Source organism: Primulina eburnea, chromosome 12 (assembly GCF_022965805.1).
Source record: "Primulina eburnea isolate SZY01 chromosome 12, ASM2296580v1, whole genome shotgun sequence".
NCBI lineage: Eukaryota > Viridiplantae > Streptophyta > Magnoliopsida > Lamiales > Gesneriaceae > Primulina > Primulina eburnea.
The window spans coordinates 31,762,162-31,789,990 of NC_133112.1; the positions used below are offsets into that span (position 1 = coordinate 31,762,162).

At 35.1% G+C, this 27,829-nt stretch overlaps 2 protein-coding genes across 3 annotated transcripts; both read left to right on the forward strand.

The window, feature by feature from the left end:
- Positions 1 to 206: 206 nt before the first annotated feature.
- Positions 207 to 1,869, forward strand: LOC140808340 (homeobox-leucine zipper protein ATHB-13-like). Of its 2 annotated transcripts, none has more exons than XM_073165439.1 (3): positions 207 to 461; positions 689 to 1,074; positions 1,348 to 1,869. In XM_073165439.1, exons 1-3 carry the CDS (start codon positions 347 to 349, stop codon positions 1,714 to 1,716), a joined length of 870 nt encoding a protein of 289 aa, XP_073021540.1. In that variant the 5' UTR covers positions 207 to 346; the 3' UTR covers positions 1,717 to 1,869. The 2 variants fall into 2 exon arrangements, with proteins under 2 accessions (XP_073021540.1, XP_073021541.1); XM_073165440.1 differs by having other exon boundaries at positions 212 to 461; positions 1,363 to 1,869.
- Positions 1,870 to 24,093: 22,224 nt separating this feature from the next.
- Positions 24,094 to 26,541, forward strand: LOC140807528 (probable serine/threonine-protein kinase PBL3). Its single transcript, XM_073164419.1, has 6 exons — positions 24,094 to 24,454; positions 24,749 to 25,086; positions 25,175 to 25,310; positions 25,516 to 25,652; positions 25,760 to 25,883; positions 25,959 to 26,541. Exons 1-6 carry the CDS (start codon positions 24,397 to 24,399, stop codon positions 26,363 to 26,365), a joined length of 1,200 nt encoding a protein of 399 aa, XP_073020520.1. The 5' UTR covers positions 24,094 to 24,396; the 3' UTR covers positions 26,366 to 26,541.
- The last annotated feature ends 1,288 nt before the right edge of the window (positions 26,542 to 27,829 follow it).

Here is a 27,829-nt window from a genome sequence, read left to right on the forward strand (position 1 = left end):
GATATTAATCTGTGAGATGGGTCATCCTTATCCATATTCACAATAAAAAGTAATACTCTTAGCATAAAAAATTATACTTTTTAATTGATGACCTAAATAAAATATCCGTCTCACAAATTTAACTCGTGACACCGTCTCACACATGAAATATGTTTTACCCCATAGTTTAAAATATATGAAATTTCCATCCACACCCCTAGCTCCCTTTCATATTAATAGTTTTGGTCTCCACTTTTAGCAACCCATTTATCAAGAAATACTCACGATGACTGGTGGATTATATCGTTATCCCAGTTACTCAAACTGCAGGTGGCACCATTTTCATAGCTCATAAAATGTACTGAAAATGGCGTTCTTCCACTCCAATTTCATGCTACATCAAGATCATGATCATCACAATCGTCCCTCCACTTCTCTTGCACCATTCATTCTTCCTTCATGTAGTCCCCACGAATTTCACGGTACTTTTTTTTTCCTTCTTCCCATTTTGTATATATATATCATATACTGTAGTATTTATGAGATTTTTCTTTTTGTGATCAGTCTTTTTTTTATGAATCTTGAAGGAAGATTCTTGAGATTTGTTCTGTGTGATGATAGAGGAATCATATTGAAATTAGAATAAGATTATTACATATACACAGTTATACATACTTGTAAGAAAGAACAATGAATTTTCTTTGTACAGGTGTGGCTTCCCTGCTAGGGAAGAGATCATCAATGTCATTCTCGACAGGAATGGACGGCTGTGATGAGATGAACATGAGAGATGACGAGCTATCCGACGACGGATCGCTACTGGGGGAGAAAAAGAGGAGGCTGAACATGGAGCAAGTAAAGACTCTAGAGAAGAACTTTGAGCAAGGGAACAAGCTGGAGCCCGAAAGAAAGCTGCAGCTGGCCCGAGCCCTCGGGCTTCAGCCCAGACAGATTGCCATCTGGTTTCAGAACAGGAGAGCTAGATGGAAGACTAAGCAATTGGAAAAGGATTACGAACTTCTTAAGAGACAATTCGAAGCTCTCAAAAAAGAGAATGATTCCCTTCAAGCACATAATCAGAAACTTCATGCTGAGGTAATTCATGTCTCCAATTTAATCAACTTCATCGTTTATTTCCTTAAACTTTGAGCATGTTAGAATGTTCGACTTAAGATTAAAGCATCGGATGGATCATGTAAACAAGTATAATGATGTCAGATTAACCTAAAATAATGATTATTTTAATATTAATCACGCCACAATAAATGCATAAGTTGAGCTGTTTAATTATCTTGTTCGAGATGTGATGGTTGCTCCATTATTTGAACATTTGATATTATAATATTTATATATATATTTTTTGAACAGTTTCAAGATTTGCAGATTTCGGCACTGAAGACAAGGGAGCCAACAGAATCCATTAATCTCAACAAAGAAACAGAAGGTTCCTGCAGCAACAGAAGTGAAAACAGCTCAGAAATCAAACTCGATATTTCAAGAAATCCAGCAATTGACAGCCCATCAGCTACAAATCCCACCACAGACAAGGCCTTCTTCCCATCTTCACTTCGGCAAAGCAATGGAATTGCACAGTTCTTCCAGAACAATTCGAGGCCCGAAATTCAGGTCCCGAAAATGGACCAAGCTGTGAAGGAAGAAAGCCTGTGCAATATGTTCTGCGGCATGGATGATCAGACAGGGTTTTGGCCATGGCTAGAGCAACACCATTTCAATTAAAAACTCGATATTTCCGACGCCTTAAATCGAGTTTTAAATTGGTTTACAGAATCATTGGTGAAATCCCATTTGGATGAGATCAAGATGGGATCATGATCAAGTTATCATATTTTATAAGTTTTTTTTAATGATTAATTGAGTTTCTTGTTTTGATATATTCTTTAGGGTTGGTGTACAAAGTAGTAGAAAATGTGTATCACTAAACTACTCGAGGACAGGTAAGAGTCCTCGGAGGGAATAAAGGAATGGGGATTTATTCCTACACACATTTTACTACCAAGTTTTTTTTTTTTTTTTTTTTTTTTTTTTTTTTTTTTTTATGTAATTAAGATGTATTTTTTTTATTTTGGCCAGTTTCCACAATCAAAATAAAGTGAATATATTCCTAAGTTTTCCGTAGTGAATTTTTATTGGCTAAAATAATAATATTCTATTATAAATCAACATGATTTAAATTACAATTTTTTCACCCAAGTTTTTCGTATTAGCCTAAATGGAAAGTTCCTTCCTCGAAAAGTATATTTCTTGGTAATTTTTTGATCGACTTCAAGTCGCTCTCAATAGTAATCAACCAATCAATCAATCAAAAAGTAGGACAAAAATTTGGATTAAAATTTTTGGGAAGTAGTATTGATAAAAGAGAGAGAATCAAGCTCAAAACCCAATAAGGGGGAAAAAGACAGCGATAAATGGAAGGATAACATGAGAAAATGATGGAGAGTTGGGAAAATGTCACTCGTGAAGAAGACTACACTAAAAGTTTTTCTTTGCTCGAGTTTACAAGTGACAGTGAAAAGATAATTGTTATGGGATAGAATTATTGACTTTAATTTGTCATTTCCGATAAATTTGAGGTTCTAAATTATGTTGCTTGAAGACATAGGTCTAAGTTCCAAAATCTGTCGGTATAATTCGATAAATGAATCGAGATTTATGGATTTCGACTATAATTTTTTTGTTAACAATATAATGTAACAATAGATGTGATTTTAAATTCACACATTAATTATTTATATATTAATTACATAAAGTATAATGATTTTCAAATTATACCATTATTGGTTACTATGAAATCTATCTGAATTAATATGAATCCCTGTATAATATATAAATGACATATTTGAAGTTCATGAATTGATAATCTTGTTTATCTAAAACAACAAAAAATAAATTTGAATACATTTGAAATTTGAATTTGAAGTCCATTAATATAAGTGCAACCTCAATAAAAAAAATTTAGAGCAAAACATTTATACGTCATATTTGTTTTTTTAAAAAAATATTATTGATTGACCCAACGTTTTATTTGTTTTTTTAAAATAGGGCTCGAGTCAGGATACGAATAATTTTAATATTAAAAAAAACATATTTAATAAGGTCTTTTAAAAAACTGTCCGAATATGCATAGCTCTGTGGAATCAAAGGTAAGAAAAAAAACATATCACAAACTTTTTCTCGAACATGGATTTGAGGTCTGGGCCGTCTGGCACTCTTTCACTGCAAGAGTTCATGTGAATTTCCGTCACACACGTTGAATTCCACAGTACCAAATTTCCCCCCATTAGTTTTTGCATGAACAATATCTATATTTGTCTGTACATATACATATACACACACATATATATAATATAAAATGATTAATTTACGAAAATTATGAAAACCGTGAAACTGCAGCCACCATTTCATACGATCAAAATTATGGACACCACTGACTCCATGTTCTGATTTCCAGCTTTGAATATCTGAGAATGAGTATGGGTAAAAAGATTGGGATCGATGAAAAAAAAAAACTATACGTTTTGCAGCAATAAATTATAATGTTGAAGACTTGAAGTCATGATAAACTTGATTTTTTGGACAAAGTTATTACGATCGTGTAATTCTTAATGCAATGATAAATGCATCGATCGGATGGAAACACGCCAGTTAAACTATATTTTAATCCGTCGACCATTGCAATCTTCGAAGATTTCATTTTCTATTTGAATTGTAACGACATTCTTTTCTTGTACACAATTCCACAAAATTAAATAGACTATCTATTTACTTTATTTGTATAATCATTCAGATTGCATAGATAAAGTTCTTGAATATATTATAATACCATGGGATGTATCTCGTAACGTAGATCATGCAATTCATTAGGGCATGTAATTCATATTCTAAATTAGTTCTTAATTGACTCAGTTACCTAAAATAAGGATAAAAATAGGTCAAGCTCGAAACTATCATCTGTAATGTTAATGACATGTTTCATTGGTTTGGCATGGAGATGTCAAACCATATAGATTAGTGATATGATGATTGCACTAAACAATCTTCTCTCACACTTTCTTAGTGGTTATTACTTATCTTATGTGGTTATTACTTATTGAGTAGATAAGTCCGCTGTTATAGTTATACATCATTAGTTATTTGACAAGAGACAACATAGAGGTTACATGTACTAGTACTGCACTTTGACTCGTTTACCGACTTCGCGAGGGTTATCAGGTGATAAGGTTGGGTGTGGATATATTATGTGATATGAAGAGTTAATAGTGCAAGTATTATTTGGCAAGAGTGTGAGTTGTGCTTTTAAGGAAACAAAATTTCTTAGTTGCATACACGATGATATTACTGAAAGATACATCACATCGTTATCGAATTTATTTGCAACTCTCGATATACCAATGATTGTATATTTTATCATGATATATGTGTTGAATGGACCGTATTATACGTTGTTGAAGGGACCATATTGTACTTTAGCCATAACCTGCTTGTTCTTGCAGACACTATCAGTGATATTTAGGGATCATAAGACGATGCTAATAGACACTATTACTATGATATGATGAGTGTAATGACGTTCTTAATCAATGAGTTGATGAAAAGAATGCGACTAAGTATGGTAAACCTTAATAAAGACAAAGTTTGGTGTGAATCATATGAAATTGTGAACCAATGACTAGTTGTATCTCTTAATAATTGAGGGTCACACAAATATTGAATTTTGTGTTCCCGTTGAGATATTCAAATTCAAGGATTTGAAGAATTTAGTGATTAAGTTTGATGGAGATCAAATATATAACTTATAAAATAGTTTATAAATGTATTCCATATTTTGGAGTTGTGGAAGTTAGTTTGACTTCTTATTTTGTTAGTATAGTGCAATTATCTAATTTAGTGATGTAATTCCAAAATAGGCAGCTTACTCAAAATGAGTAAGTGGAAAATTTTTCTTTGAAATTTTCATTTTTCATTATAATAATGAGATTTATATCCTCATCACATCGGCTCATCGATCGAGATTATGATAGAGTCACAAGTAATTTAACTAGTAAATTTAGAATATGCTAATTAAATATTAATTAAGTAGTTTTGACTTTTATGTAAAATTTTCATGAAATATTCTACAAGTGTCTAAAATTAATTAAATAAATAATTATTATTTAATTATATCATATATTTCAAAAGTTGAAAATCCTAAATGAGCTATTTGACAAGAGAGAGATATTTAATCTAGAAGCATTCTAGTAGGATCATTACTCAACCATATATTATTTGATATTAACGAGATCGGAAAATCCTAATACAACTCTAAGTACTAAGAGTTCTAGTTAGACAATAAAATATAATGGACTTCTCTGACTAGGTGAAATCTTCAAAGTAAGAATACTAGCAAGATTCTAACTTAAAGAGACTTTTTAGGATTTTAACTTAGCCCATAAAAATTATAAATATGACAATCAAGTTATATTTACATGCTAGATTTTGTCTATCTCCTCATAACACTCAAATTCTCGACCACCATAGTCTTTGTGACTCTCGACCTAGCCACCACCTCCACATCGTTGTCGTCACCTCCGGTTGCCACTGTCGATGATTGCCATCCTTCGGTGATTAATCTTAATACAAAATTTCATCTAGTTCTCTAGTGTGAATTAGAAGATGAATTCAGTTTTCGCTCGTAGACCTAATTTAGAAAATTGAAAAAATGAGATTGATCCAGTAGATCATCCGTAGGTTCTTAAAAGATGGAATGACTTCAATAACCTTGGAATAGTTTTTTATCCAGCGTTCAGAACACAAATGTAAATAAACTCTAAACATCTCTTGTGCTTGAATCATACGACACTTATATTCTGAATGTCAAAGCTAAAAATCTTTAACTTTCACAGCATATTAGGTGCAAGAAAACAATATTCCAACACAATTCACATTTTATTTATCATACTCCTTGCAATCTATGAGAATCAAACAAGTGACATTGACTTTGATACCGATTGTACGACCGAACGCTTTTCGATTTGAAAAAGTTACATTTTGTTGTAACACAACACAAATATTTTAAATTATACATCAGACCAAAATCTATATTTTAGTTGCTCCATCAACATTGACAAATATTACACCCAACACAAGCTAAACACTTTATATAATGGAAAAAGCAAACCGAAAATGAAACATTGATGAGATTCTAGCCTATTTCAGAAATAGGTATGCACTATTTTAATTTGTTTTACCCCGTGACCAAAAACCACAAGACATGTGGTAAAATATGTCTTTCCTAAAAATAAGTGAGTGAAGTCTATATTTTTTTCCTAAAAAAAAGTGTTCACCTTTTAGAAATCTGAACTTTTTCTAAAAAAAAAACCCTTTCTAGAAATTAAACCTAATCAATTCAATAAATAAATCTCATTCGGCGTAGCATAAGGTCTAACTGCTGTTGGTTGGTTTAGTCACCATGATTTACCTCCTCTCATATTCCTATCGGACCGGGAGTGAGGAGCGCCTAAGGTGAGCGATTTCACCTTTTGGAGCAATAAATAAATCTCATTTGTTTGATATCCTTTAAGTTTACATAAATAAATGGCTGCATGATACTTGTACTTTTATATTGATTGACAACGAATAAGTAATAAATAATTGATTTAATTTAATAATAATAAAACAAAACTGAAGATCAGTCTGGGATCATGTGCCTAAGATAAAGAAAATGGGACGAAGACTTTTGGATTGTGATAAAATTAAGGAACACAGTGGTCACATGCATCCATTTTTCGTATCATCACAATAATTAAATTAATATAAGACCATAAATTAAATGGACAAATCAAAGGATTTTATGATAAAGAAAAACTCTATATTAAACTTTTATGTTTTAAAAAATAATCGGATTTGAAATATATTTTTAAAAAAATATTTCTCTATGAATTTATATCCACTTATTGATTATATCATATGTTTTTTTTAATATATAATTTCTAAAAAATAATATTTTTTTCTTCCCCTAAAAGCAACGTATTGGGTACTTCGAGGTTGTTTCTAAAAAGGACATAAATTGTATTTTATTAAGGCGAATAACGTGCTTCTTGTCGATTATTAGATTAATTAAAGAATTTTTCTTCCTTTGGATTCCTACCTGATTAATTAAGAAAATTCCCGTATGACACAAAGTCTATGGCATCTTTTTAAAATGTTAGCTAACTCGCAAAATAAATATCAATTTTAGTCATGTATGTATTTGTTTGTGTGATATTTTTAGTCTTATGTGTTTCGTTGAATCAATTATCGTTTTGTAACTATGTATTTTTTTTATTTTAAAAAAATTCGAGATATTCACGTATGTTTGACAACATAATTTTAAATTTTAATAATGATATTAGTCATATAGTTACATGATTTTGGAAATAATGACTAAAATTGATTTAGAAAACATAGTTAAATGACTTTAAGGCAAAAACTTGTGTGAGACGGTCTCACGGATCGTATTTGTGAGACAGATCTCTTATTTGGGTCATCCATGAAAAAGTATTACTTTTTTATGCTAAGAGTATTACTTTTTATTGTGAATATGAGTAGGATTGACTCATCTCATAGATTAAGATCCGTGAGACGGTCTCACATGAGACCCACTCTGACTTTAATTGATCTAACGAGACATATATGACTAAATTATCAAATTAGGTCAGTTGAATGGGTGAAATCGATTTAATCATAGATTTCCTCAGGCAGGCCTTGTCTATTGATACACGTCGGGTCAACAAAAGGTTGGAAACACTAAAGTTTGGGCCACACGATGTAGCCCATGTTTGTTGGGCCAACCAAACCAAGATTCTTAAGAATAGGCCCACATGTCATGGCAAAAGTATGGTTTGGAGAAGACAAACGAGAGAAGTAAAGTGTGGTTAAGTCAACTTAGCAAAAGACAAAAACTTGTGTGAAACAGTCTCATGAGTTGTATTTTGTGAGACAGATCTCTTACTTGGGTTATCATGAAAAAGTATTACTTTTTATGCTAAGAGTATTCCTTTTTATTGTGAATACCGATAGGGTTGACCTGTCTCACAGATAAAGATTCGTGAGATTATCTCACAAGATACCTACTCCTTAGCAATTATGGACATAGCTAATTTGGTCATGTAAGAATTTTTTTATGTTAGATTATTTGATAGCCCTCATTTTCATTCGTAAGTTTGTTTTAAATTTTTATTTATTTGTCATATAACTCAATCTAATTCTTTTTCAATTAGAAAAATTTCAATATCTATCATTCAGCTCAATGGAACATTTGTTAAGATGACTGGATTTTTGTCTTTATAATATATTGACATTAAAAGTGAGCATTTATCATGAAACCAAAACTTAACTTTTTAAATTTTATTCTCACTCATTTTTTCCGTATTGAATTTTTTTAAATAAAAATTAGTTAAAAATAATTTGTGGACTACATTAAAATTTTAAATATATATATATATATATATATATATATATATATATATATATATATATATATATATATATATAATATTGACACTCTAATATATCTTTACTGGTGGTGAGATCCCTAAACTGAAGGTTTGGGTCTTCTTGTTCTCATTTTTTTCCTTTCACTGATTCGACGGTTTTTTTTTTAAATCGTTACTAAATTTAAAATTTAAAATATTAAATAAAATTATAATTATAATATTTATTTAATGTCTGCTTTTTTGCGATAATTTTGACACAAATAATCACTATTCACGACGATTTTTAAATTAAATTTGTCACTATTTGTGACGATTTTTGACAAAAATTGTCATTAAATTAAAATTTTCAAAAGTTTTTTTTTTATTTTCAAATATTACATAATCATATAGTTATATAATACAAATTAAATAAATATTAAATTATATTATTTAATATTAATATTATACATTACTTAAAATAATAATTAATAACAATAATTATACATATAATTATATATAGCTTGTTACATAGTAAACAAAAAATTTATATAATTATTATCAAATTAACATAAATAAATACGCTATAACACATATATTAGTTCAATTTAACATAGAATCAAATAGTACATTAAATTAAATAATGTCTGTGGATTTTAATATCAAAATCTACTAGTTAATTATAAAACCATGTATATAACATTCAAGTTCTCGACTGCATCTGTAGATCCAACATATAATTACAAATTATATAACAAGTGCGCAATTCTATACCAAATATAATATATATATATATATATATATATATATATATATATATATATATATATATATATATATATATATAATATTAGACAAAAACACAAGTTAGAGTAATTAAAATATACGAAATTCTGTTTCAAAAATATATATATATATATATACGAAATTTGACAAAAATATTGGCAAAAACTTGCCCATATCATAGGAGAAAGGCGAAAATGTTGAAAAAAATGAAGAGGTGTGGTGCATGTAGGCAACCAGCAACAATTTCGAAAAAACAGTCGCAAACTTTGCGTGGTCATTCTATCGGAAGAGTAAGGTTGATTTATATATCAAAGGAGTCATTCTTTCCAAGTAAATTATTTGCTTTGGATAATTTAGCCGTCGGAATTTGGTAGTATTTGACATGATAATTGCATATCATCGTGGTCCAGAAGTACACTAAATATATATACTGTTAAAATAAATTCATATTCTCAAGTTAATCTAAGAGTCATGATACTCAATAGATAAGTTCTAGATAGTCAAGTAATATTTATTAAGATCTAGTATTCAGCTCTTAGAATTAAATCAGGAAGTTTACAAGTCATGAATTATGTATAAATATGACTACCTTGTAGTCATCTCATTATCAAAATTTTTATATAATATATTAGAGCTGCAGCTCTCTGTTTTTTCCGCTGTTCATTCCAACAAATTTGGCATCAGAGCCATCTGAACTTTTTTCTTCTCTCTTATTCGTGTCCTGTGAATCAAAGTATAAAAATGGCTAGAAATTCAAGCCTTACCATGTTCAAATATTCTCCCAGTGAAATTCCAATTTTTGAAGGAGAACACTATGATAATTGGAGTAGTGAAATGAGAGATTTCTTCATCTCTTTTGATCTTTGGGAAATCATCGAGAATACTTAGACGAGCCCCCCGAAGATGGAAGCTCTACTAGCTGTAATGAAACCAAGCAGAAGGATTTCGAGAAAAATCAAAAGAAATATTGCACTGCTCTTCGTTACATCAAACAAGGGGTAAGTAAATCTATTTATCCTCGCATTTTCAATAAGATAAAAACAAAGGATGCTTGGGATGTTCTGCAAAAAGAATTTCAAGGAAATGACAAAAGTAGTCTCCATAAAGTTACAAGCATTGTGCAAAGATTTTGACACTTTATTGATGAAAGAGAGTGAGAAGGTGATAGAATTTTTCATGAAAGTCGCTCAAATTTTCAATCATATTGAAAGCCTTGGTGATGACATTCTAGAAAAGAAGGTGATTGAAAAAATTCTCCAAAGTTTACTTTGATCATTGTGTTGCTGCCATAGTAGAAGAAAAAAGATCTTTCAAAATTATCGATGCACGAGTTGATGAGTTCTCTGGCAGCGTATGAACAGAGAATCAATAGATTCTCATATTAGTCCATGGAGCAAGCCCTTTCAATCGAAAGTTAATATTTCTGAAAGATCCAGTGGTCTCTCGCAACAAAAGAAAGGGAACTTCTCAAAATATCGTTATGGTCAATATCGGCAACATAAAAAAGATGACCTTGGGAGAGTTTTTGAAGAGAAGAAAGAGGAGTCACAAAAATTTAGTGATGGGACTTCTTGTATTATTTGCAAGAAATCAAATCATCAATCTAAAGATTGTCGGTTTAGATGCAAGAGATGTAGAGTCCCTGACCATTCACAAATAGATTGCTGGCATCAAAACAAGAATATTTTTGATGCAAAATTTACAAAGGAGGAAGAGGGTGAGAAACTGTTCTACACCAGCTCAAATGTGGAGCATGAGCCTTTGGAAACCGAAATCTATTCGAGCAGCTTGAATCTGGATTCAATTCTCAAGTAAAGCTTGGTGATGGAAAGGCTCAAAATGCAGAAGGGATGATGCGAACACGGGTCGTAAAGCCCCAAGGAAAGCATGTGATCCTTTGCAGTTGCCGGAAGGACCAGTCAAGAGGGGTCGATTAAAAAAGTTCAAGGAGGCACTACAGGGAGTAATGAGCAGGCATGAAGGGGTCGTGATGAATAGGAGTATGTTGGAAGGCCAAAGGAATATGATTCAAGCATTAATTTCATCAACCGAGTCTTCACGAACCTTGACACGGACTTGCACACGGGGTCCGTGCTCTATACAGCCTGAGATGCCCATTGACAGTGTCTACACGGACCCGACGACGGACCCAGGCACGGGGTCCGTGCCCTATTACATTGGCGAAGACAGAGTCTACAAGGACCCGTACACGGAGGTGAGCACGAGGTCCGTGTCCCTTGTTTCCAGCTGAAGTTATTCCCGAGTGTACACGGACCCGGACACGGAGGGCTACACGGGGTCCGTGTCCTAGAGTTTTGGGCGAGAAAAATTACCTTCTTTAGAGTTTTATTTTGTTAGGAAACTAGATTTTTGTTATCTTTTTGATATAAGACATATCTTGGACGAAATTTTTACACACAATACACATATTTTTGAGTTTTATCAAACTTGTGAGATTTTCTCTCAACTTTTTCAAAGCTTAGCTTTGTAAATCCAAAATCAAACTTATCAAAGTTTCTAACTTTGTGGCGTTTGTCGATCGTTCTTGTGCGGATTGTCGTAGGCATCATTCTTCGAAGGTTCGTTCTAATTTTCGATTGTTATTCCGTGTTTATTTGTTGCTAAACTATTCATAGTTTAGAGGTGAATATCACAACCATACTTGATTCAAAAGATCGGAAAAACACATGAATCTTATTATCTTAATTGAATAGTGGGTACGATTCACTTTTAATCGTGTTTGCTATTTATTCGTGTTAAGATTCACTTCATTTGGTATCAGAGCTTCAGGTTTATTGAATTCAGGTAAGTTATCATTCGTTCTTTTAGCAGATCTAGTTATTCGTTAGTTTCGCAGTCAGATCTGTGTTCTGTTCTATTGTTCTTCGTAATTTTTTTTCGTGAATCTGTGATTTTCGAAATTTGTTGGTGTATTTTTTTTGGGATTTTGAAGTAGTACTCAGCCTAAAGAAAAAAAAATAGTACAAAAATTCCGAAAATTCACCATTATTTCTTTTTGATATATTGTTCTATTTCCTTTAGAGAGTCATATTCAATTGCCTCTCGCAGTCAAAAAAAAATATTTCATATATTCGAATTTCTTGTCTACACAGTCCAAGTGAGTCGTTCGCATTTGTTCACAAGTTGGAACTTGATTGTTTGATATACTCAAATACAAAGCTTGAGCACACCTTCGAGAGAAGTATCAAATTCGAGTGGAAACATTTGAGTGTGAGTGTTATTTCTTTGGAGTGGCTAGTGAGTATTTGTTGAGAGCAAAAAAAAAAAAATTGAGAGAAAAGACGAGTGAAATTCTTTGGAGTGACCGTGAGCATTTGGGTGAGGATTATTTTATTTCTACTAACCTTTTCTCGCAGGTACAAATTTGAAATTAAATGGAGAGGGAGGTAGGAGATAGTTCTAATCCGGGGTTATCTAAGGTCCAAATGGAGGCGTTGACTGGACATTTTTCTAGGATGATAAAGATTGAGATGGAGTCTTTACATGAGCGTTTGGATAGGATTGAAGTGAGTCCTAGTGGGGGTAAATCTAAGGTTAGAGACTTGGGTAGAGGCGAAGATGAGGAATATGATTTGGGGGGAGAAGAAGAGAGTCAAAATGAAAATTGGGGTAGGAATGGAAGAGGTAGAGGAGTTGGTAGAGGAAGAGGAGAAGCTATGAGGGGTAGATTTAATGATGGGCATAGGGAAGATGAGAACATGGGTAGCATTAAAATGAAAATTCCATCTTTCCATGGCAAATCTGACCCGGAGGCGTACTTAGAATGGGAAAAGAGGGTAGAATTTGTTTTTGAGTGTCACCACTACTCCGAACAAAAGAAGGTGAGGTTGGCGGTGGTGGAATTCTTAGACTATGCTCTCATTTGGTGGGATCAATTAGTGACCACTAGAAGGAGGTATAATGAGAGACCCATTGATTCTTGGGATGAAATGAAGAGGGTAATGAGAAAGTGGTTTGTGCCCAATCACTATTATAGGGAGATGTTTAAGAGGCTATAAACTTTGAGGCAATGGTCAAAGAGTGTTGAGGACTACTATAAGGAGATGGAGGTAGTCATGATTAGGGCCAATAATGAGGAGGATAGTGAGGCAACCATGGCTCGTTTTCTTTGTGGCTTGAACAGGGAGATTCAAGATCAAGTGTAGCTTAGGCACTACTTGGACCTTGACGAGATGGTGCAAATGGCCATAAAGGTGGAACAACAACTCAAAAGGCGTGGAGTTGGCCGATCCAACCAAACTGGAGGTACATCTTCTTCTTGGCGACCAAATGTGGCAACGCGTGATGATAGCAAGGTGGTGGCCAAGCCCAAATTTGAGGCCAAACAAGAGACGCCTAAGCAAGGAGTGCAAGGTAAATCTGAAATTCCTCTCACTCGATCTAGAGATGTTAGATGTTTTAGGTGTCAAGGATTAGGACATATTTCTAGTGAATGTCCTAATAAAAGGGTGATGATTCTGAATGATTATGGTGAGTATGAGTCTCAAAGTGAGGGAGATGGCGAGGGTAGTGATGATGATATGCCTGCGTTGGAGGATCCCGATGAGGGATATGGAGCGGTTGTAGGAGAAGCGCTAGTGACTAGGCGTATCATGAGTGCCCAAGTCAAGGATGAGGAGGCTAGCCAAAGGGAGAATTTGTTCCACACTAGGTGTTTTGTGAATGGTAGAGTTTGCAATGTAATCATAGATGGGGGAAGTTGCACCAATGTGGCTAGTGTTGAGATGGTGGAAAAATTGGGATTGCCTACAATAAAACATCCTCAACCATATAGACTTCAATGGTTGAACGATTGTGCGGAGGTGAAAGTAAATAGGCAAGTTCTAGTGTCATTTTCTATTGGGAAGTATGTGGATGAGGTTTTGTGTGACATGATGCCCATGCATGCTTGTCATATTTTGTTGGGTAGACCATGGCAATTTGATAGGCACGTTACTCATGATGGGTTCAAAAATCGTTATTCATTTGTTTTAAAGAAAGAATCCATTGTATTGCTTCCTTTGTCCCCAAAGCAAGTATTGGAGGACCAATTGAAAAATAAAAGAGAGATGAGGCCGAAAAAAGGAGTGAATTAAAAGGTGAGATGGCCTTTGAAAACAAAAATGAAGTGGCTGAAAAAAAGAGTGATCAAAAGAGTGAGATAGCCATAAAACAAAAAAAGAGAGGAAAGAAAATGAGGGAAAAGAAAAGGAGAGGAAAGAGGCCAAAAAGAAATCATATATGGCCCAAAAAGGTGAGTTGAAACAATTTTTGCACACACATGAACCACTTGTGTTAATTCTTTACAAGGAGATCCTCCTTAACACAAGTGATATAGCCGGATCCCTTCCGAGCGTTATTGTTTCACTATTGCAGGAATTCGACGATGTATTTCCGAAGGAGCTACCTCAAGGTTTACCACCATTGAGGGGGATTGAACACCAAATTGATTTGGTGCCCGGGAGTGCCTTGCCGAACCGTCCAGCTTATAGGAGCAATCCGGAGGAGACTAAGGAGCTGCAACGACAGGTAAGTGAGCTATTAGACAAAGGGTTTGTGCATGAGTCCATGTCACCTTGTGCGGTGCCCGTTTTACTAGTCCCTAAGAAAGATGGCTCATGGCGTATGTGTGTGGATTGTAGGGCAATCAATAACATAACCATTAAGTATAGGCATCCCATACCTAGACTAGATGATATGTTAGATGAATTGCATGAGTCTTGCATTTTTAGCAAAATTGATTTGAAAAGTGGGTATCACTAAATTAGGATGAGAGAAGGTGATGAGTGGAAAACTGCTTTTAAAACTAAATATAGGTTATATGAGTGGATGGTTATGCCTTTTGGCTTAACTAATGCACCTAGCACTTTTATGAGGTTGATGAATCATGTTTTGTGTGAATACATAGGAAAATTTATTGTGGTCTATTTTGATGATATCCTCGTGTATAGAAAAAACTTAGATGATCATGTTAACCACTTGAAACTTGTGCTAATCACATTAAGGGCTGAGAATTTGTATGCTAACTTGAAGAAATGTGAATTTTGTACTAGCAAACTTGTCTTCCTTGGGTTTGTGGTAAGTTCACAGGGTATACAAGTTGACGAAGACAAGGTAAGTGCTATTCGAGATTGGCCAACGCCTACTACTGTTGGTCAAGTTCGGAGTTTTCATGGTCTTGCAAGCTTCTATAGGAGGTTTGTCAAAGATTTTAGCACATTGGTGGCACCGATGACAACGGTGATCAAGAAGAACGTTCCATTCCATTGGGGCGAGGAGCAAGAGAAGGCCTTTAATCTCATTAAGCAAAAATTGATTAATGCTCCATTACTTGTCTTACCCGATTTTGCTAACACCTTTGAAATTGAATGTGATGCTTCAGGTGTAGGTATTGGTGGCGTGTTGATGCAAGGAGGAAGGCCGGTGGCGTACTTTAGTGAGAAGCTCAATGGGGCAGCGATGAACTATCGCACGAATGACAAGGAGTTCTATGCACTTGTGAGGACTCTTGAGACGTGGCAGCACTACTTGAGGCCTAAAGAGTTTGTGATTCATACGGATCATGAGTCTCTAAAGCACCTCAAGGGGCAACAAAAGCTGAAAAAGCGGCATGCTAAGTGGGTGACTTTCATAGAGACATTCCCCTACATGATCAAGTATAAGCAAGGTAAGGAAAACGTAGTGGCCGACGCACTATCACGGAGGGATGTGCTTTTCTCTACTTTGGAATCTAAAATCTTGGGGTTTGAACTTGTTAAAGAATTGTATGTGCTAGATGGTGATTTTAAAGAAGGTTTGAAACTTGTATGCATGGTCCACATGATAAATTCTACTTGCATAAGGGTTTCTTGTTTAGAGAGGATAGATTGTGCATTCTTAAGTCCTCAATTCGTGAACTACTTGTTAGGGAAGCACATGAGGGTGGTTTAATGGGACATTTTGGTGTGGCAAAAACTTTGAATGCTTTGCATGAACATTTTTATTGACCACACATGAAGCGTGATGTTGAGCGTATTTGTGAGAAGTGCATAACTTGTAGACAAGCTAAGTCTAGGACACTACCACATTGATTATATACACCACTTCCAGTCCCTAGTGAACCTTGGGTTGATATCTCTATGGACTTTGTTTTAGGGTTGCCTAGGACAAAGAAGGGGAGAGACTCTATATTTGTTGTTGTGGATAGATTTTCTAAGATGACACACTTTATAGCTTGTCACAAAACTGATGATGCATCTAAAATTGCGGATTTGTTCTTTAGAGAAGTCGTTAGGTTACATGGCATGCCTAGGACTATTGTGTCTGACCGTGATGTTAAATTCTTAAGTTACTTTTGGAAAACACTATGGGCTAAACTTGGCACTAAATTACTGTTTTCTACGACCTGTCATCCTCAAACTGATGGTCAAACTGAGGTAGTTAATAGGATGTTATGAACTTTATTACGTGCTATTCTTAAGAAGAACTTAAAGAATTGGGAGAATTGCTTGCCATTTGTTGAATTTGCTTATAATCGTTGTGTGCATTCTACTACTAGATACTCGCCATTTGAAATTGTATATGGGTTTAATCCTTTGACTCCGTTGGATTTGATGTCTTTACCTGTGAGTGAAAGGTTAAACATGGATGGCAAAAAGAAGGCTGAATTTGTTAGGGGGTTGCATGAAAAGGCCAAAGCCAACATTGAGAAGAAGAATGAACAATATGCTAGGCAAGCCAACAAAGGGAAAAAGAAGGTGGTATCCGAGAAAGGTGATTGGGTGTGGCTACACTTGAGGAAGGAGAGGTTTCCGGAGAAGCGACGCTCAAAGCTATTACCTAGGGGCGATGGACCATTCCAAGTTCTTGAGAGGATCAATGACAACGCCTACAACCTCGATTTTCCAGGTGAGTACAACGTAAGTTCTACATTTAATGTTAGTGATTTGTCGTTGTTTGATGTAGGTGATGAGCAAGATTTGAGGACAAATCCTTTTCAAGAAAGGGAGGATGATGCGAACACGGGTCGTCAAGCCCCAAGGAAAGCATGGGATCCTTTGCAGTTGCCGGAAGGACCAGTCATGAGGGGTCGATTAAAAAAGTTCAAGGAGGCACTACAGGGAGTAATGAGCAGGCATGAAGGGGTCGTGATGAATAGGAGTATGTTGGAAGGCCAAAGGAATATGATTCAAGCATTAATTTCATCAACCGAGTCTTCACGGACCTTGACACGGACCTGCACACGGGGTCCGTGCTCTATACAGCCTGAGATGCCCATTGACAGTGTCTACACGGACCCGACGACGGACCCAGGCACGGGGTCCGTGCCCTATTACATTGGCGAAGACTGAGTCTACACGGACCCGTACACGGAGGTGAGCACGGGGTCCGTGTCCCTTGTTTCCAGCTGAAGTTATTCCCGATTGTACACGGACCCAGACACGGAGGGCTACACGGGATCCGTGTCCTAGAGTTTTGGGCGAGAAAAATTACCTTCTTTAGAGTTTTATTTTGTTAGAAAACTAGATTTTTGTTATCTTTTTTATATAAGACATATCTTGGACGAAATTTTTACACACAATACACATATATTTTTGAGTTTTATCAAACTTGTGAGATTTTCTCTCAACTTTTTCAAAGCTTAGCTTTGTAAACCCAAAATCAAACTTATCAAAGTTTCTAACTTTGTGGCGTTTGTCGATCGTTCTTGTGCGGATTGTCGTAGGCATCGTTCTTCGAAGGTTCGTTCTAATTTTCGATTGTTACTCCGTGTTTATTTGTTGCTAGATTATTCATAGTTTAGAGGTGAATATCACAACCATACTTGATTCAAAAGATCGGGAAAACACACGAATCTTATTATCGTAATTGAATAGAGGGTGCAATTCACTTTTAATCGTGTTTGCTATTTATTCGTGTTAAGATTCACATCAGAAAGGAACTATTAGTGTCTACACCAAAACAGGTACCAAGAAGAATATTCATGATGTTCTCTATGTTCCTAGTTTAGCGCAAAAGCTTTTGAGTATTGGACAACTTATGCAAAATGGTTATTCGGTTTCATTTGATGATGGCAAAGGCATCATACTAGACAAAAAAAATAATGCTTTAGTCGCTGAAGTGAAAATGAGCGCAAATAAGGTCTTTCCTCTTATAATGCCACATGAAAATAATTGTGCTTTTAGATCTGAATCTGTGAATATTTCAAAGTTGTGGCATTAGAGATTTGGTCATTTGAACACTAAAGGACTTCTCATTCTTAAACAAAAGAATATGGTAACTGGGATTTCCGGATATCAAGGATGAAGATAATGTTTGTGAAGTTTGTGTCTATGGAAAAATAGATCGGATGCCATTTTCAAAAACCTTCGTGGAGAGTTAAGGCACCATTGGAGTTAGTGCATTCTGATATATGTGGTCCAGTGCAAACTCCTTCACTGAATGGTAAACGATATTTCATTCTCTTTATTGATGATTACAGTACAATGATATGGGTATACTTTTTTCATGAAAAATCTAAGGCTTTTTCGATCTTTCTTCAAGTCAAAGCTATGACAGAAAGACAAAGTGGTTTCAAAATGAAGATGCTACAAACAAATCGTGGAGGGGAGTTTATAAGCTCTCCATTCTTGAGATATTGCAAGGATAATGGTATTCAAAGACAACTTACTGTGAGTCAGAGTCCACAACAAAATGGAGTTGCCGAAAGGAAAAACCGAACAGTGGTTGAAATGGCTAGAAGCATGTTAAAAGGGAAGAATATGCCAAATGATTTGTGGCAGAGGCAGTGAATAGTGCTATATATATTCTTAACAGATCTCCAACAAAAGCAGTTCGAAATCAGACACTGTTTGAGGCATGGAGTAAGCACAAGCCTGTAATTGATCACTTGAAGATTTTCGGTTGCATAGCTTATGCTCATATCCTTGTAGTAAGACGAGAAAAGTTTGGCAAAAAAGGTGAAAAATTTGTTTTTATTGGGTACAATGATGAATCAAAGGGTTATAGGCTAATAAATCCAAATACTCGACGATTAATAATCTCAAGGGATTTATTTTTGACGAAAACACAGCATGGGAGTGGAGCAAGAATCCTGAAGTGCCAAATTTGAATGCTGAATTTTTTGAGCCTTTGTCAACTCAAGGTATATTTCGCAAAGAAAATCTGATTTAAAATTCACCATCAATCTCTCAAATTCAGTAGGCTCTAACCCATCAAGTGATGAGGATTCAGATGATTCCGAAAGGACTGCAAGAAGGTTAAAATTGTTGACAGATGTTTATGAGTCTTGTGATTTCGCATTTTTATGTTGTGAGCCGCGTAATTTCCAAGAAGTTGCAAAGGAGCAGGTTTGGATCAATGCCATGAAAGAAGAAATTGATGACATTGAAAAGAACAAGACTTGGGAGCTTGTGGACTTATCAAGCAAAAAGGAAGTCATTGGTTTGAAGTGGATTTATAAAACCAAGTAAAATGAAGATGGTTCGGTAAAGAAATATAAAGCACGCTTGGTTGCAAAAGGATATTCCCAACAACCTGGTATTGATTTTAATGAAACTTTTGCTCCTGTGGAAAGAATTGAAACAATTAAAACAACACTTGCTATTGCTGCACATTTTGAGTTGAAAGTCTTCCAATTAAGTCAGCCTTTTTGAATGGAGAACTCGACGAAGAAATTTTCGTTGAGCAACCTCAAGGTTTTGAAGTGAAAGGAAAAGAGGATAAATTGTATCGTCTTCGAAAAGCACTTTATGGCTTAAAGCAAGCTCCTCGAGTGTGGAACAAGAAAATTGACAAACACTTTCGTCAAAATGGCTTTCAGAAAAGTCCTAATGAGCCCTTTCTTTACATAAAAAAAAATGAAGTAGATTTTCTTGTCGTTTGTTTATATACTGATGACTTGATTTATTTTGGGACAAATGAGAAAGATGTTGAAGATTTTAAGAAGAAAATGATGAGCAACTTCAAAATGACAAACTTGGGGTTGATGCGATATTTCTTGGGAATTCAAGTCAAGCAAAATAAAGGAAAAATCTTTCTCTCACAAGAAAAATACATTGAGGACTTTCTTGAGAGGTTTCACATGGCAAAGTGTAAACCGGTCTCAACACCAATGATGTTCAATGAGAAATTGCAGCAGGAAGATGGTTCCGAACAAGTAGATGCTTCAATTTTTAGGAGTCTAGTTGGATCTCTCATTTATGTTACTTACACTAGACTTGATGTTGCTTTTTCAGTTAGTGTAGTATACAGGTACATGAGAAATCCAAGCAAGAATCATTTCACAGCTGCAAAAGGATACTTCGATATCTTCAAGGGACAAAGAAGCAAGACATTTTGTATGAAAAAAAGATGAGTGCAACCTGATAGGCTATTCAGATAGTGATTGGGAAGGATCTGTTGATGACTGAAAAAGCACATCGGGTTACATTTTCTGCATTGGTTCAAATGTGATCTCCTGGGGTTCAAGAAAGCAAAAGACAGTTGCATTATCATCATCTGAAGCAGAATATTCAGCTATTACCGAAGCTTCATGTCAAGCAGTTTGGTTAACAAGATTGCTGGAAGATCTGCGGTTGAAGCAAACAAATGGAACCACAATTTTTTGTGACAATAAATCTGCTATCTCAATGACAAAGAATCTCGTGTTTCATGCCTGTTCAAAGCACATAGAGCTTTCGTCATCACTTTGTAAGAGATTTGGTTGGAAAAGAAGAAATAAGCTTTGACTACATCAATACAAGTGAACAACCTGCAGACTTCCTTACAAAGCCAGTCAGTCTTGAGAAACTTGAGAAGCATGAGAATAACTTGAAAATTATAAATTAAGCAAGGGTGTTAAAATAAATTTATATTCCCAAGTTAATCTAAGAGTCATGATACTCAATAGACAAGTTCTAGATAATCAAGTAATATTTATTAAAATCTAGTATTCAGCTCTTAGAATTAAATCAGGAAGTTTACAAGTCATGAATTATGTATAAATATGACTACCCTGTAGTCATCTCATTATCAAAAAATTTATATAATATATTAGAACTGCAGCTCTCTGTTTTTTCCGTTGTGCATATCAACATATACAAGTATTGGCCCGAGCTAGCTCGGTATCTTGGAGTCGACTCAGTCTAGGGTCCCTCCATGGATTTGATTGCTAAGAACGAACCTAGCTCGAAAAATGTCCTTGCCTGTGTTGAAAAATATCAGCTGGAGGTGCTAACCCAGCAGGATGGTTTTATGCTGAAGAATCGTGATCGTAAGTCTATAATCATCACAACCACAAACCTTGCGAGCTTTCTCGTTTCCCCTACGATCTGTTTAGTGCTTTTGTGTTATCTTATAGATCCCCTACCTTCTGATACTTGCTGACAACAATATAGATATGACAGCAAGAGCAGTGGATCAAGAAACACCATCAATTCTGATGTCCCCAAATTTGGTACACTTGGTCGGATCTGAGCCCACTATCAGGAGTCCAAGCCCATATTTCCGAGCCCGCTATCAAGAGTCCAAGCTCATGAAGGGGCCGGAAAGCCTGAGCCAATCAAAAGGATGGTAACTGTGAGCCCGACACAACTAAAAGATATGAATATAGACGAGGGTCCCGATAAATCCAGGATTCGGGTAAATCTAGCCAGGATAAGGCAAAAATCTTAGCCTCCACCAGGATAGAGCCCTAGTGTTTGAAGTCTCCTAGCCCAGGTAGACATCCATCTCTGTAGGAGTCCTAGAGTAGTCCTAGGCCAACAAGGTAACTAAACCCTCCTCAGTAAATACAATTATGTACTACGGATTTATTAATTCAAATTTTGTATCACATTTCACTCTTAAATCTACTTTTCGGACTGACTTAAGCATCGGAGGGGCCACTCCAGACAAAAAAAAATCGACGCCCCCTAACTCTATTTTCATCTGTGCAGTACCCTAGATTTGAAGACCTGCTCTCCGGACCGAACCCGTTGTCAAATTTTGGTATCATCAAATTCCAAAGAACATAATTTCGTTTCATATAGCAGAGTAATCACTACAAGCTAAAACTTCGGAATGCGACACCATTATGACGCGTGCCTATTCAACGCAGAGATCTTAGTTGCTGCAGAAAATAAAATCCATGTTTGTGTTATGTGTTCAGCAGCATCACATCAAATAATGTCGTATCATATTCTATGTTCTGCAATAAACCATATCCTTTGTTTTACGGTCTCACCGTATCACTAGAAGATGGAGTGCAAGTAACATCAGTCCAGAGTTCGTTATATCTATCTCACGTGTTTATATATATGCCAGCATGCTATACATTATTTTTCAAGATTTGAATTATCGATATAATTTACCATTTTCATGAACTTATTTTATACATATAAATATGTGTTTGAAAATATTAAAATGTTATATAATAGCGTTTTCAAAATATTCTCTTCTATTTTATTTACTACAATTAAGTTATAGGAAAAACTTGTGTGAGACGGTCTCACAACTAGTATTTTGTGAGACGGATATCTTATTTGGGTCATCCATGAAAAGTATTACTTTTTATGCTAAGGCTACGTTTGGTTGGAAGGATATGATAAACTAATGATTAGTATGTAAATGATAAAGAAAATGATTGTGATAGGATGAATTAATATGGGGTAAAATAATATTATGTTTGGTAAGATTTTTAAGTGTAGAATAATTTTGAATTTTTTGATGAAAAAACGAAATTGCCCTTCCCCTTCGCGGCGGCGGCGACGGCGGCCGGCCGGAAATGGTCCGCCGGAAACGGCCGGCGGGGGGCTGCGGCCGGAAACGGCCGGTCGGAAATTTCGGCCGGCGCCGGAAATGGTCGGCGCCGGCGGTCGGCGGCCGACGGGGGGCGGTGGTCGGCCGCCGACGGGGGGCGGTGGTCGGCCGGCGGCAGTCGTTGCGGCGGCGGGCGGCGGCGGGAAGTGGTGGTGAGTTTGAATTTAGGAGTAGGGTAAAATTGGAAATATAGGATGTATTAAGAGTAGGATAAATAATCATAGAGGGTGAGGAAGTATTATTTTAACCTACCTAATATAACATAATCATTCATAGGAGGGATAAGGTGGGTTAAATAATTATGCGTACCAAACGAGGGATAAAGTAGGTTAAATAATATAAACCTACTTTATCCCTCAAACCAAACGGGGCCTAAGAGTATTACTTTTTATTGTGAATATCGGTAGAATTGACCCGTCTCACAAATAAAAAATCGTGAGACCGTCTCACAAGAGACCTACTTTTACGTGATTTCGTAAATGATTTAGTCATATATTTATTGAAGTACACATATATTAAATTTAAAATTTAATAATTTATGTAGTAAATTTGATAAAAAAATATTTAATTAATTTTAAAAATATTTTAATGTTATCAATATTTATTTTAAAAAATGAATATATATATATATATATTAGTGTATTTAAACGTTTCTAAATTTAAATAATCATTTAAACAAACTTATTAAAAGTGATAAAAAATTTAAGTTGTAATAACAAAAGTACATGCAGAAAATAGAATGTAAAAGCAAAGATAATAAATACACATGCATGGAGCTGTGTATACATTTATGTACAAGGACTGAAGTAGGACTTTACTACTTGCTGTTGTTATCATGGATGACGAATGTAATGACGTAGTCTCGTGTATGGCCATCCGAGCTAATTTTTTTAAAAAAAAATTAATTCACTAATTTGGTAATAATTTGATATTAGATTGCGTGGCTCAGTTTTAAAATAAAAAAAATAAAAGATTCGTGTCTCTGTTAAAACAGAACGAAATTAAATGGTTGGAATGAAGAGAAAAAAGAAGAATTTGGATGGCTAAACTAATAATATTGGCTCCGTAATTGGTAGGATGAACCCACAAGTATCTTTTGTATGTGTTCACTCTAGTGGGACACTAGCTAATTCACACAGATTAAATAAGTAAGAGTTCGGCAAGAAAGCAACAGAGAATGCGATTCGGAGAATGGGATTCTATCTAATTCTTTTTAAGCACTTTCTGATTCCATTTCTTCAACCCTTTTCAACTCTAAACAAATCTTGTTTCTGAGTACATTTTCTTTTGTTAATTGGAGATTGGAGACTTGCCGCATTCCTCCAAAAGCCTGTTCTGTTTTGAGATATTTAAATAGAGCGGGCCTTCCAATTGAAGTCCCGTTCTTGGATTTATATATTTTCCCTGTTTTCTTGGTTTGGTGACCATGGGTATTTGCTTTGGTTCCTCTGCAAGAGTTGATGCTACTCTCAGCACTCCCCGCGGTATTTCAAGCTCATTTACTTTGTTTTTTTCACTGATTACCTCTACTTGGGATACGTCTGATGCCTGGAATCATTTGGATTAGTCATGTTATTTGTGGCTGCCAAGTGAAATTTGGGTGTGGGTGGTTGAGTTGGGGTGGCCTCAGCTCTGATGCTTTCTGTACCCAAGTGAAGTTGTTATTCTTGTTGCTCAACATTTAATCTCTGTCTATTTGTGTAGAGTATTTAGAAAGTTTCTGTTTTAGGGTGTTTCAACAAGCTGATCATCTTGTTTGTTCTTTTTGTGAGCTTTAGAAGTGTCAAGCCTTCCCAACATCTGCAATTCATCTGTCCGTTCCAGCATAAGCACTCCCTTTTCCAGTGTTAAAAGTGATGCTGCAAGCCTTCCCACTCCAAGATCAGAAGCGGAGATTCTATCATCACCTTACGTGAAGGCCTTTTCGTTTAATGAGTTAAAGAATGCGACAAGAAACTTTCGACCCGACACTCTTCTTGGGGAAGGAGGATTTGGGCATGTTTTCAAAGGATGGATTGATGAGCATACACTTACCGCTACAAAGCCCGGTTCGGGACTCGTCATCGCTGTCAAGAAGTTGAAGCCTGAGGGTTTCCAAGGCCACAAAGAGTGGTTGGTAAGTGGATTTCATTTTGTCATGGATGGCTCAAGTTTTCCAAGTTTTTAATTGTCTGCGAATTTTAAGAATTGGCTCTGGTTTGCAGACAGAAGTTAATTATCTCGGCCAACTTCATCATACCAACCTAGTTAAACTTATTGGATACTGCTCGGAGGCCGATAAACGACTGTTGGTGTACGAGTTCATGCCCAGAGGAAGTCTCGAGAATCACTTGTTCAGGAGTAAGATATGCTCTGAAATCAAATGTTAACGTTACACGTGATTGTTTTTCAATTAGTACAATATGCTTACTCTGTTTTCCTATTTGATGATATGGGTTCAAATGAACAACCTGTTCATATTTGCATTCCAAATCCAATTCTCCTCTTTGATCGAATGATTTAAAAGCAAATGTTCTCATTTGAGGAACACCATTATGTTTTGCAGGAGGGCCTCAGCCCCTTTCTTGGGCGACTCGAATGAAGGTCGCAATAGGTGCAGCTAGGGGCCTTTCTTTCTTGCATGAAGCTGAAGAACAGGTGATATATAGAGATTTCAAGGCCTCTAATATTCTTCTTGATGGGGTAAGATTGAAAATCGTGTATCATAATCTACTTCACTTCATTATACTGAGATTAGTTACATGTATAAATCGATATCTGTATATCACACTGGCAAATCCCATTTGCAGGAGTTTAACGCAAAGTTGTCCGACTTCGGTTTGGCTAAAGCAGGCCCGAAAGGTGATAAAACTCACACATCTACAGAAGTTATTGGTACTCGTGGCTATGCTGCGCCGGAATATGTTGCCACAGGTCCCTTTTAGCCTAATCTTTTGAGTCTTAATTTTCCATACAATCTGGTTCCAATTTGTCTGGCTTCATGAATAGGGCGACTGTCGGCCAAAAGCGATGTGTACAGTTTTGGGGTAGTTTTGCTGGAACTTTTGTCTGGACGACGTGCTGTTGATAAAACAAAAGTTGGTATCGAGCAAAACCTCGTCGAGTGGGCGACTCCATACATGGTTGACAAGAGAAAATTGTTTCGAATTATGGACACTAAAATGGAGGGACAATACCCTCAGAAAGCAGCAGTCAGCGTTGCTGCTATATCTTTGCAATGTCTAAGCAACGAACCGAAACTCAGGCCACGCATGGCGGAGGTTTTAGCCACACTCGAAAAGCTCCAAGCTCGAAAAATCACCAGAAGACATTCAAGCGCAGATAACAGAGCTTCTTTTGCTGCCGTACCTATCTCACCACTTCAACATTCCACTTCAGAGTGCAAGCTGGATTGAGTTGGCTTTACTCGTTAACTGTTCCAGAATTCGAGTTTTTTCGATCTTGATAATCATAGAGTTGGAGGGGGACGGGTAGGGGTTGCGCCTTTCATTCCAATTTTTTGGTAGATTCCTAAATTTTCATGTATAATTTATTTCCGAAAGAGTGATATAAATCTACCTTCAAATTTGTCGAGTTTTAAGACCTTAGTTTTTCCAGCCCAATACAAAAATACCTACACTGCTGAGCTTAAACTTTCATATAGTCATTCCAGAGCTCGTGAACCTCAGCTCTCGAGCTATTCCATGTATGACCAACTCGATCAAAATTTGTAAACGTTTAGGACTAAATTGGAAACGTCGAAAAATTTGTGACCAAACTGAGAATGGTGTTTAAAATCTGGGACTGAAGTTGTTTCATCATATGTCATGTGTACGGTTAGTTTTAACTATTAGTTTGATGGAACATGGAAGAACCAACTCGATCAAAATTTGTTAACTTTTAGGAGTAAAACGATAATGTCAAAATATTTAGGACCAACCCGAGGAAAAAAACCAAATATCTGGCATCGAACTGGGTTTTTCTCCTGTATAATGGTGATCTATAGGAATTATCTCAACAAAATCGTAAAGCCCAACTTTCTTGGAAATGAGCAAGTACTAGCTTTGAATAGCTTTTTTGAGTTTTGACACCTAAAATCTACTGAATGTAAATGAAAGTCCTCAATACGTAACATGATTTGTTAAAAAAATTAAATGTTATTATTTTATTGTAATAAAGCAATATCTATGTTTATATATATATATATATATATATATATATGCAATATCTATGTTTCCCAAATTAAAATTCAAGCGATTGATTTTATGTTATATAATAAATTGTAATGAATATAATATATAGAACAAAATGAACTGAAACAAATATTTTTTAAAAAATTATATAATTCAAACACAACGTATAAACATAATAACCTAAAAATCAACCAAATTATGGATTTTATCAATGTATAAAACATAAACAAAAGCGAAACATATTAAAGACAAATAATTATCAATTTAAAATCATTGTGACAAACTCATAAAAACAATATTAAATCAAATGAAGTAGTAATATTGATAGTAAAATATAACTCATAATATTTAATTTAACATCCTAAAGAATTTTTTACTTTCTATTTTTACAATTCTATATCATGGATAATAAATTCTATTTATCGATCTTTCGTAGACTAACATTGACGACTATTAATTTCTTGTTAAATAAGTTTTAAAATAATAAATAAATCAACATATGTAAAGAAATGCACATTCAAATAAGATTATATAGTAAATATCAAATAAATTCATAAAATAATTATTAAATATAGGTTTTAAACTATTGGTGTGCTTTTCACCATTAAAATTTGAAATATAACAAAAAAATTAAACTTTCATATATCTTTTGTGATACTATAATTTATTACTTAATTAGAAATTGCA

What these genes read in the sequence shown, in the direction of transcription:
- LOC140808340 (XM_073165439.1), top strand. Translation starts at nt 347, where the DNA reads ATGGCGTTCTTCCACTCCAATTTCATGCTACATCAAGATCATGATCAT. An exon ending in TAGTCCCCACGAATTTCACG is followed by an intron (nt 462 to 688) that starts GTACTTTTTTTT and finishes TTCTTTGTACAG; the next exon opens with GTGTGGCTTCCCTGCTAGGG. An exon ending in ATCAGAAACTTCATGCTGAG is followed by an intron (nt 1,075 to 1,347) that starts GTAATTCATGTC and finishes TTTTTTGAACAG; the next exon opens with TTTCAAGATTTGCAGATTTC.
- LOC140807528 (XM_073164419.1), top strand. Translation starts at nt 24,397, where the DNA reads ATGGGTATTTGCTTTGGTTCCTCTGCAAGAGTTGATGCTACTCTCAGC. An exon ending in TACTCTCAGCACTCCCCGCG is followed by an intron (nt 24,455 to 24,748) that starts GTATTTCAAGCT and finishes TGTGAGCTTTAG; the next exon opens with AAGTGTCAAGCCTTCCCAAC. An exon ending in AAGGCCACAAAGAGTGGTTG is followed by an intron (nt 25,087 to 25,174) that starts GTAAGTGGATTT and finishes TCTGGTTTGCAG; the next exon opens with ACAGAAGTTAATTATCTCGG.